The sequence below is a fragment of the Cygnus atratus genome, chromosome 1 (genome assembly GCF_013377495.2).
Source record: "Cygnus atratus isolate AKBS03 ecotype Queensland, Australia chromosome 1, CAtr_DNAZoo_HiC_assembly, whole genome shotgun sequence".
NCBI lineage: Eukaryota > Metazoa > Chordata > Aves > Anseriformes > Anatidae > Cygnus > Cygnus atratus.
The window spans coordinates 128416970-128429091 of record NC_066362.1 but is presented as its reverse complement, the minus strand read 5'-3'; the positions used below and the strand labels follow the sequence as shown (position 1 = coordinate 128429091).

The 12122-nt window shown below is 38.1% G+C and overlaps 1 protein-coding gene across 7 annotated transcripts in view; it reads right to left on the bottom strand.

Annotated features, from left to right (window-relative positions):
• Nucleotides 1-2800: 2800 nt before the first annotated feature.
• AP1S2 (adaptor related protein complex 1 subunit sigma 2) overlaps nucleotides 2801-12122 on the bottom strand; it is a 30382-nt gene continuing 21060 nt past the window's right edge. For 4 of the 7 annotated variants that reach the window (XM_035542025.2, XM_035542029.2, XM_050708424.1 and 1 more), the window contains one exon: nucleotides 2801-4821. In XM_035542025.2, coding sequence (XP_035397918.1) covers nucleotides 4774-4821 — 48 coding nt within the window. In that variant the 3' untranslated portion in view covers nucleotides 2801-4773. Of the gene's footprint in view, nucleotides 4822-8428; nucleotides 8546-12122 lie in introns of those variants that run through there. The other 3 variants (XM_035542032.2, XM_035542033.2, XM_050708431.1) reach the window with 2 other exon arrangements.

The following is a 12122-nucleotide window of genomic DNA, read 5'->3' as shown; positions in this document are numbered from 1 at the left end:
CGGGTAGAAAAGTTGATTTGTGCCACCTGCAGTGTGTTGCACATCCCCTGCCGTGCGGCGTGCTGCTCGTGCTGTTGTTGAGCGTTGTCTGAGGGAAGTAAATCACCGAGCTCGACCAGAAGTGAAAGGGGTGGTAGGATGCCGATTTTGTGAAGATCTGTGACAAGCAGGGTGAAATAAATGAAACAGACCTCTCTAGGACTAGAAACCAAGCACCAACTAAGACCCATGTGAGAATTCCACAGGTAATTAGGCTCCTTGTCCCCACGGTTTTGTAATGGGATCGGGGAAGCTGAGCTACTGTATTTTATCTTTTTTTTTTTAAAAAAAGTTCTTAATAATAATTAAAAACGTTGCTCAGAGATGCATGTAAAACTTAAATATACTTTATTTCTGCTATTCTAATGGCTGAGGCTTCAGCTTTTTTTCTTGAGGTCTGGATCCAACGTGTTGGCTGCACCTGTGTGCTGTAGAACTGGTAGCTATAATTATCATTGTTTCACATGCAGTCTGCTTATTACACAGAAATTGAGTGCTGTAGATCTGACATTTCGTTTGCATTTGTTAGCATGAAACCTGGCCTCCAACCAGTTTTCGAAATTAAGAGTTCATGTATTTCAGTAGTTTCCCTACTTCATAATCTTAAGTAGTGTCATATGCATGGTTGTGTTTCCTTATTAGCTGAGTGAGCTATTTATTCTGAAGAGACAAAGAGACTAGAAGTTCTTAAATGTTAAGCTCCTTTCTTTTTTTCCAAAGGGGAAAAGCCCAGAAACCACAGAAGGGATTTAAATTTGCAAGGAATAGCTTGTTCTCACCATGTACTATTCTGCATAATCCACATAAGAGGACCTTATAAAGTGAATTCCTAGTGGTTAGTGAATTCCTACTTTTTTTTAAAGACTGCATAAGGCAGTTGCTTTCAGACTTTTTTTTTTAATTTAATTGTGCAAGGATCACTAAGAGGCTTTGGATTGATTATGAAAGCAGGTATTGACACAGAGCTGCAAGAAGAGGGTTAGGGCAGCAGCAGGGGCTGGCCAGCCAGCTAATGGAGTCAGGGCAGGGAGCAGGTGCTGCTCTGATCCTTTATCTGTGGAACAAGTTATGTACCTGAGCAGGAAGCTGAACGTGGAAGTCCAACTACTTCATGAAAACCATCCTGCTTGAGGTGATTACCTGAAGTGTTTCATGACAGTAAGCTAGCACACTTCCTGTGGCAGAAGGCGAATACTGACAGAGGGGTAGGAGCTACTCCTGTAAGCACCAGTAGTATCCCTGCCTGTTTAGGCACCTGGGAAATAGGTTTGCCTTCTGCCAGCAGCACACCCTCATGTTTTCACTGGTGCCTGCTTTGAGGTGATTTCCCTTTCCCTGATGCTTGCTGTGCTTGATGAGTAGCCAGCTACCATGACACAGCTCTGAGAAGGGCTCACGTGTTCACATGCCGAATGCAAGACTTGCATTTTCACAAGGAGGGAACAAGCATACAGGAAGGCCTTCCCTCTCTGGCACTTTCCATTAATGATGGAATGAGTGGTCAGAAAACATTCTGAGTAACGTTTCAGCTTTAAACCCTTCAGGAGGACAATCCTTGATTCAGTTGCATATTACCACATGTTGCATATTACCACATTATCAGTAATTACCCCGATGTTTACTGGTTATATATCTGTACCAGTAGCAGCATCTTTGGGATGTGCAAAGTAATAGTTTTCAGAAGAAATACAGGAGTCTGCTCAGAGATGCTGTTGCTTCCGGTCCTGTAACAGCACTTTAAAAATGTGAAAGTTAAACACTAGTTAAAAACTTTAAAGCTCAATTTAGTTTCTTATATCACTTAAAGAATGCAGCTGATTGTGCTGTCACTGTAAGCTTGTTGTAATTAAAAAAACACTTATTCCACCCATCCTTCTATTCAGCTCTGATGTATCAGCTGAATACAGCATCTATCACATTTAAAAAAAATGTATCTGACAAATACCATTCAGAAAGCTACTAGACTGAGTAGAAAGCAAGCTGTACAAGCATAACCCATAAACATGGTAATTCAGCAAAGAGGCAGCCACAGCCTGACCATCACCACAGTGTTAACTCAAAAGGAACAGCAGATGTTTAAGAAGGTCTCTTCAACTTGAAGATTCAGTGATCACAGTGAAGGCACTCAGGCCAACAATCCCTTGCCTCAACAATTCAGAAATTCTACAGGATTCCTTAGCTTTTTTTTCCCCCCCCTTCTCTAGCTAAGATAGGAAATTTAAGAAAAAATCTTACGTCCACATTAAAGAATGCCCTAAAGATGGGCAGTTTTCCCTATGCTTTTGCTGGTAACATCAGGCAGTTCAGTTGCTTCAGAAAGCTGGAAAGCAGATGAGTCAAGAGAAACTTTTGGTTGAGACTAGGACTTAGGACTGTGAATCCTGCATTGACATGTTCGTAATCCCATGTATGGAACTGAACAGCGAGCTTGTATTATCTAGAACCCTCTCTCAAGCAACGTGATTTGTTTTAACTTCAAGTGAAGTGGCACTACCGCAACAATTTACCATACACTTTAATAAATTCCATGTTTAATGTGATAAGCCTTCCAAAAACTTGCTAATTTATTGCTTTCTGTAGAATTTAAATGGATGTAAATAACTAATCTTGGACACAGTATTCTCTCACATTTTTTTTTAATAAAGTGCTCAAGAGCAGGTTAAGCACTGTAATAAAATTTCCCTTTTTTTTTTTAAGGTGGCACTGAGTAGCCTTTTTTTTCTCTGCAAAAAAAGGAACTAATTACATATAAACACAAAGCAACGGTGTAAAAATGGACATTTATTACAACTAAACCAATGTGACAGTACGACGGAGGTCAAACAATTTATTCATCACAATCACAACAAAGCTTAACCCAGCCAAGCACATACAAGTAACAGTGTAAACTTTAAAAACGCTGAATACGTAGGAAATTGCTTCAGGTTTGACTAAAGGTAATTTCACTGCTTCCATCTCACACTGAGGGGTATTCTAACACCACTTCAACCTCATCTATCCCTGCACATCTTGCACAGAGGAAATGCAACCCACTGCTTGTGTGTGCCTAAAGTTAACCACGGTCTCTAGCAATGCGGTATGTTCAAATCCCAGAAATGATGGCTTAAGCAGACAAAGTTGAACGGTGCGAGTTCACAGGCTCTGCTCCAGCACCGCCACTGAGGCATGCAGACCCACCCCTGCCTTCTGCTGCCACCCACACTGGGACCTGGGTCAGGGAACCCAAGCCTGTCACCACCAACCCTCTTCTGGTGGGTTACATTTAGCCCCCATCAGGCCAGGCCCACAGCCTGGCTCTCCCCCGGCTGTGTAACTGCTCGTGCTAGCACTGCACAACTGCCTCCACCAGCCATGCCAAAGCTCAGTTTGGTGAGAACATACATGGCACTACGTACTTAACTGACCCAGCCCAAACATGGACTTCTACAGTGAAATTGCTGGGAAGGGAAGAGAGGGAAACAAAGCCTGGCATTCTCAGGGACCATGCACGCACACAGAACTTTGCTACTCCCAGGTGTGCCGATACCCTCTCAGAACGCGCAAAGCATACATGAACCACATCTCCTCAAGTGAAACAGTTCGAATGTACAATTAAAAAGCCTGCGAGAAGTGTCAAACTATCACCTGATATCACTTTGCCCCATTTGCAGTGAATCTCGTATACAAATCTGGCTTTAAAAGTTCTCACTGCAAATCAGTTGGTTATACCACTGTATACCAGGTAGGAGTTTTATAAGGGATGCATCACACATGAAAGATATAAGTCAAGAAAAGTATTCAAACATGAAGCTGACACTGTTTTTCCTAAAGGTGCTTAAACACCCATTAAAGCGTAACTATAAAACACCAATAAATACAAATTAAGTTGTAGAGTTCAGAAGAAAATCATAAAAACTCCCTTTTGTAAAGCTCCCTCTTTCCATGTTCAAAAGTACCCCATTTTCATTACATACCTCTATAGTGTCAAAAAGGCTACTTTTTTGTGTTTATATTCAGAGCAAGCTAATACTGATTTAAAAAATAGTTTCCCTGTTTGGATTTTTAACTACATGCATTCCCTTTTTAATATAGTAACTTGCACAGTTTTGCTCAGATAACTACATGTAAATACATTTTCACTGCTAGTAAATGATCAGTTTGCAGCTTTCTTGCAAAAAGCATTACCACCTTAACAGTTTTTAACCAGTTTGATATGCAGATCCTAAGAGGATTCTTTGGTATAATGGCAAATTCAGTAGTAAACAGTTATTTCCAATCTTAATGCATCAACTGAAAGAAAGCAGAATTATCACACCTGTTGACTAAAAACATAGATGAACGAAAGTCTTTGGTTGCATAAACACAATTTCTACAATATAACATTTCATACTTGAAGTTGTCCATGTAGTTTCCGTTCATTTAGATATGCTATGGCAATGATACATTTATTTCCTGAAGTCAAGTTTGCTTATAAAAACAGTACACTTACTGAAATCAAATGCAATTTTTCTATAAATGCAGAGAAGACAGACATTGAGTCAATTTAAATCTAATTCCCTTTCGTTTATCGTGTTTGGACTTCAGTTTCCTGTTCCCTTTTCAAAAGGAGAATTTCTCTTGTAGGCCTGAATGAAGCAGCTTAGCAAAACAGTAATACTGACAAACAGCATCTTACACCATTAGCTAAACATTACAATGAAGGCAGTGAACATTTACAGTATGAAACACTGAGATGTCATCAGCAGAACTGAAGATTTATGTCAATCCAATTTCTTCAAGTACACTACGTGGGGTCTCTGCTTCCTACGGAGGGAAAATTTGAGACAGTGGTAAATGGATCCTGTGCTTCTACTGAACAGTACACCATACATGAGAGTTAGTATGAAAGATGCTTAATTAAAGAAAAGCTGAAAGACATGAAAATATAAAAGCACTGCAGTTTGCAAACATGGCATTAGCTGCACTTTTCAAAGAGCTGTTAATTAGATTGTCATGGTTCACAGGAAGAGCTGGTAGATTTTATTGCCCTTAAGCATAATAAAAAAAAAGCAATTCAAGTGTACCAGCAGGGAACAAACCACAACCCAGTAATAGAGATACGAACTGGGGAGGGACAGGGAAGCATCTTGCAATGGAGTCTGCCAGTTATTTTTGTGGTAAATTGTTTCATGGGTCTCTGCTAGGCTGGAAGGAATGCATGGATGAAAAGACTGAAGCTACTTAGATACAGTATCCCTCATGCTCTTCATGAAGAGCCTAGACATTTAACACAGGTAACATACTTAGCTTAAAGAAAACAAGTCCAGGTTCCTGGGTACAGCTGGTGTCAATAAATTTACTGTTCTGACAGTGGAGGAATTGCCAGGATTGGAATTGAATTATTCTACAGCAGGTAGAATACAAAGTTTTAGGTTAATTCTATTCTTACAAAGCTTTGTTTATAGTCAGAGCAAGTTGTTTTATACAAAACTCCAAAGGGTTATCATCAGTTCCGTATTCATTATTGCTATAGCATCTGAAAAACATATTAGTCTTATTAGAAACATTAAGCAGTACTTTGCCATAATTATTAACAATATGATAGTAAATAAAAAGGGATACTGTATCTTTATGGAAACATAAGCATTTTTAATATCCAGAGTATGAATAAACTTACTTTAGCATCCTAAAGCAAGACATGTCATGAAGCAGGAAAAAGGCAGATAACAGTTAAAGCAGCAAACAAATGTTTCCTAAACAAATTGTTACCTAAACATTTTTTAGAAAAATATTTTTTTTTGGTAAAGTACAAAATTAAAAGCCTTAAATCTTGCAAGCAACACCAGAACTTCATTTCTATGGACTTCAACTATGGAGCACAAAATGATCACATCTAGAATCTTCAATCAATTCAATTCACATGTAAGACTATTTAACACTAAACTAAAAGTTATAATATTTTAAAGGCAAATTCACTTGAAAGTCAGCATTTGGAAAAGTCCCCTGCTGAGCACTTTCAGATGGCTTCCAAAATCCAAAAAGAAAAAAACAAGTTAAAACTGGAAGCAAGATACGCAGGGAATTAAGGATGTAGTGTTTTCTCACTGATGCAATATTTAAATATTCTTAGAACTGCAGTGACCTTGATAAAGCAAGGCAGTATGGTAGGCTTAAAGACTTACTTGTGTATTTAATATGCCCCCCCACCAAAAAGAGACGCTGCTTGAAGAGGAAGCTATACCATGTTTTTAATATAACCTGTAGCATTAAATTCCCAGATGATTTTGTTGCATTCATTTTAGAGGATATGCCTCTCCCCTATCCAATAACTTGATGCATTTTACTCCAAAAAATCCTATACTTTTAACCAACTATAGCAACAGAACTCAAGTGGAAAAAAAAACCTTGAGGAAAACATGAAATCATGAAACTTCTCACAGATTTCTGGGTCTTGAAAATATCTTTGGTAGAACAATCATTTAAAGTTTTAAATTGACTCAACAGCAGTAGACGTTTACAGCAGTGAAGCAGTGTGTTTACTAAACCTAAAAAAAAGGTTGCTCTAACTGAAGACAGTGCACTGCTGCTATCTTTAGAGCAGTTTACTATTGCCATCTTCACTGCCTATTCAAAGCTGCAGATAATTTTCACTAGGCATATACTTAAAGATTAAATTTCTTCAAATAAATCAAGGTCATTGGCTGATAATGAATTTAAAGCAAATTATTTCAAGGACATTTGCTACTTGCCCACAGGTAGACCTCACCAGTTAAAACTCAGTAAGATGTTAACGTTTTAATACTACAGCAGTAGCCTTGAGGCAAACATGCTTTCTCACATGCATATCAACAATATAATCTCAACAGGAACACCTAAAAGCTAATGTGTTTTGCTAGAATAATTTCACCAATTATGACTTTTAAGAAACAAATGGAATGGATTATGTTTTGTTCATGTTATTTGTTTTAGGAAGTGTCAAACATTTTATGCAATTATGGAATACATTCTGCTTTATTATACGCTACCTGCGGCTCAGAATCACCCAAGGCAAACAATGCGAATTTGAAATATATCAGAACACAGATGAGGAAAAGAGCCATTCACATGAGACAAAAGTGCATGCAATACTTTTATTTCAAACATGCCAGGGAAGCTAATTCATTACCTAGTCATTTAGAAGCAAGCAGCTGTATACAGATAACAAGAAAAACAGCATCTCATTACAGCTCAATGCACAGCATTTTAAGCCAACAGGCATGAAATAATGCAGGCTAAAGCAGCATTAACCAGACATTCAGAAATACATTGTTAATGTCTTACAGAAAAAGGCAAACTTGGAAATGGAAAACCACTCCTATGATCTTGTCTTTATGATTTCAGAATGCTGCAAGTCTAACCCAAATCTTTTGTCCCATCCCCTAAGTCTCTTATCTTTATGTCAGTTTAACACTTGAAATGTAGTGCATTACCACATATAAAATGTGGAACTAGCTACTTGTAAGCTACTAGCTACTTTTAAGTAGCTAGTTAACCTCTCTAACCACCTCTTTGCTAATTATATTTCAACAATTTTCAAAGACAGCATTGGTTTTATGTTACAAAATACACTTCTGGTAGGCTAACAGAGGACACAATGAGTGCCCTCTCATTCTGCCCACTCTTTCTAACTGAAAGTTACTCATCATATTTGTGTGTGGCAGTTTGCTGATGCACACTGCAGTCTGCACTTAAAACTGTAAATATCAATTGAAGGAGACACATTTCAAGTATGCTATTAATGAACTTAAAGTCTTTCCCATCCTAATCATGTGGGAAACAATGAACTTGTTCTCTCCTTCAGTAGCAGCAATTGTTTAACTCACACCAGTCTTTTGAACATTGAAATACAAATGTTTTAACTTCCAGATTTACGTAAGTCATTCTCATTGCCCTCATCAATTCTGTCTTCCTTCTCTTTGTAAGGTAAGGCACACTATTGTACCAGATTCAGCAAAGGATACTGGTATGAGCATCTTTAATTAAGATGCAAGATCTATGTAGAATTATGTGCAATATTTAATACTTCTGTGTATATGTGTGTGGAACTACTACATTACTACCACACTAATATCTCAGTAAATATTAACAGTCTACTGATTTTAACTCTGTTTAAATACCACCAAAACACAGTTAAAAGATAACAGGTCAAGTAATGTTACAGTACAGGTGCTGCAGCAAATAGATGTTTAGCTCAGAAAATTCTGCAGAACTTTTAAGCATAAAGCTTCAAGCTTACACACAATAAAAAAAGTTAAACCATATGCCAAGAAGCACAAGTTTTGTTGAAATGAGACATGTGAAGAGACAACACTGTAAAACATAGGGGGAAGAGGAAAGTACAACAGCAGAGAATGGTTGTGGTATTCTATTAGATTCAAGATGACTGGATTCACCAAGCTGATGATAATGTTGTCATGAGTAAGTCACAGGTCTATCTCCTCTGAAATTCTGCATGCATGATGAATGAAGCCATTTAGTACACTGGGACATTAAAGTATTCATGACGTGGCTACAAAAGAAATGTACATATTCTTACACATAATAAAAAGGTGGACATATATGCAAGGAAAAAAAAGATTCTCACTTTTGTATCCCTGACATGGAAGAACATTTTATACATAAAATACTGCATTTTTGACTACTCTAGGTTTCCTAGGGAAAAATCATGGTTTTACCCCCCTGTACTTGCATGCTGGCAGCATCAACATACAGGAGAGTTTCACATCATAATTACTCTAGAAAGTTCAGAGTTTCTTCTGAGCCAAAAATTGTTTGGAGCTGAGTAACTGTTCCAGAGATGGCTCACCCTATGTATCTGTTACATGCTAGCCTCTTTGGCAGGCATCAACTTTTGGCTGCTGTGAGAGACATAGCAGTGTGCTAGGTGAACTCCTGACACCACCTACCATATCCACTCTCACAGACACACACTGGTAACAGGCCCCCAGAATGCAACTGCGAAGAGCACAACACACCAGGGTAATGCAGCAGGGGGGTTACTTGATAGAGAAATTACCATTCTTTTAAAGAGCTCCTGTCTCAAAAATGGGAGGAATCTGAGACACCTCTCACAGCAGGCCAAGCTCTTTGCTTTTGAATTATGCCACGGAACTTAATAACCCAGCTCTTTATTCTATCAGCATGAAAGTTAGTACACAATTTGTTGAAAGATGAGTTAGAAATCAAGCAACACTCAACTTTTTTTTTTAAACCCCCATAAAAAACAATGCCTTGAAGACAGATAAAGTTTTTAAACAGAGCAATAGTGATTTAGGAGCATACGCCCCAGATATGCCAATTAAGCACTGTCTGGGAGAAAAACCTCTCTGCATACTAGTTAGCATCTTTCATTTTATACCCATTAAAACCTTCAAAGTATTTTAGCACCCTATCCCCCCTCCAATCATTGAAGTCTTGGAACAGAACTGAGAAAGTTCCGATGACTTCTAAACCTAACATTTCTTCTGTCCCGTATTATTTCACAGCAGTATTGCCATCTAATTCACAAAGTGTTCAAGGTTTAATATTTTTTAAATTCTTATCTCCACTTAGTAGAAGTCCCAACAAAAATATCTTAGAGGCTTTACAGGATTTACATTGCTTTTTAAGAATCGGTAACCTGACCATTATTTCATACCAGTTACTTAAAATTATCAGGAACAAATCCAGTAGTTCTCAAACAACAGCTCAGTGGCAGTTGCAAAGTGAAGTCTGCCGTGATTTTTGGCAGAACTGGGAAGAATTGGCGTATAGCAGTGAATTATAACTGGAATTTTAACTCTTAAAATTCTTACTAAAGTCAAGTGTCAGTGTACGTTTAAAAATGAGAGTATATGAGAGTTAAGGCATATTTTTAACTGGAAAAGGAAACAAACTGACAGCATACAATACTAGCCCCCAGGAGTAGGAGCCTTGACTAAGAGTAATTCTAGAAGCCTCCACAGACAAAACATTTCCAGAGAATTATGGAGAACTTCTGCTTTACTTACACTGCTGGCATGACATTCATTCATGAAGACAACTAAAAAACAGGCATATTTGTAACAATCTAAAACACCTAATTTTTTACATTTTTGTATTTTCACTTTTTACCTGTTATCTTTTAGTTTTACACTACCTGATATCAACAAATAAGGACATGGAAGTGTTCCTTTTTTGTTTACTTGTTACCTTTCGGTAATTTCCAAACTATCCCAGTTTACAACTGAATATTCTATTCTCCCCAACTCCGCCCTCCAGGTATTCCCCACCTCTTTCTTGAGGCCATAAACCACTGAAAAGAGGAATTAAGTATCTCTGGTGTGAAAATACTGGTACACAAAATTAGATGACTGACTCAAATAGATTAATTACGGGATTAGGGTCTCATCTTGACAGAAACGTATTACCTACTGATAAGGCAAGGTAGAGTGTCAGATAACAGGAAGAAAGTGGTAATTTCACTCCTGGCAGCATTTTAGCTTATGGAACATGTAAACACCACCTGCAACTAGCCTAGCAATAAACTGACACTGTAGAGGTGAATCTAAAAGATGAAAGGGAAGATAACAGTAACAGAGATGAAGCGATAGGAGCAGAATTGTGAGATGGAAACTGCTGCAGTTTCAGTGAGCCCTCTGTACCGAGGACATCCTAGAATATCACGCGCAGAAGGTCCGGCACTGTGGTAGCCTGACAACCAACAGGAAAAAAAATTTTGACAAATTGTATCTGGTCAGAGAACTATGGTACCTCACATGCTTCAACTATGAACTGCTAAATTTCTCCGTGTTCCCTGCCACACTGCCTGCAGAGAAGTGAGCCTGCAGGTCTGAATACCAGAAAACATACTTGGGAGGGGAAAGGACAGATGTCAACTTTTACAACCAGCATCTAGACTACCTTGCCTTCCTTCCTTCTATGGGACTCTGCAGACCTCAGACATCTGAGCCTGTGAAGCATGTGCTTAAGACAGCTAACTAGCTGTGAGTTTATAAGTTCATCTAGCAGCTAGGGAAGAGGTAATGGTGTTCTTACAGAACAATACAGCGTCAAACTAACATGAAACACTGCCCCTGAAAAATCACCACTTATTTTAAAAATGTGTATGTCAACTGTTTATCTGACTTTAACATGTAGATCCTAGTTAGTAGAATCTATTTTTTTCAAACTGACATTTGTTTTTGCAGCTCATTTTTAGAAGCTGGTAACACTGGGATTTTCAGTCCAAGTCATTAGAGATTAAGTTAAAAAATGGTAGAATTTGGGTCACAGAACTACTTAGCCAGCCCAAGCAACATTTTCCTCAGTCAGCTTTGTAATGACTCAGCCTAATTAAATATCATAGTCATACAAAAATTAGAAGGGACTTCATTTAATACAGTCCTCCAAACAGCATACCTGTAACATTACTGATATATATATATATATTTAATCTGTTAAAGGCATCCAGTGATGGAAACATTTTAACATCCCCCAGGCAACCTACTCAAATGCTTCATTATCATCGCTACTAAAATTTTTCTAAACATCTACTTGGAATTTATTTTCTTGCTGCAATTTTTGTCTGCAGTGGACAAGAAAACAGTCTACTTCTTTCAGGCATTAAAGAGACAAGAAATAATTTATGCCTAAACCAAGCTGACTCAAGCTCAGTGTTTTGCCCTGCTGACAGTTCAACAGTGAGAAACATACTTCAGCAACACCTGGCATACCTCCTTTGTCAGGTAAAATTTGCTTAGGTTTTTGTTTCAACTTTCCGTCAAAACCAGCACAAACCCCTATGAATGTAAGCCATGCTAAACTGCAGACAGAAATATGGTGGCTACCTTATGATAAAGACCTGGTGTTTTGTTGCTCATTTGTTCTTCCCCAGCATCTAAACAAACCCCAAGTGAAAACAGACGAAATGCAGGGCCATGAAGCGCACAGCAGTTTAGGAATGATTCTACTGAAAAAAACTTATGTGGAAAAGAGAGGGGAAGGATGAGGGTTTGTTTAAAAACATGAAGCTCTTACAGTAGAGATTAACATTTAACAAGCACTTCTTCAGTAATTCTTCAGAAGCAATTACTTTTACACTCTACTTCTGAATCTTTATTAGGAAA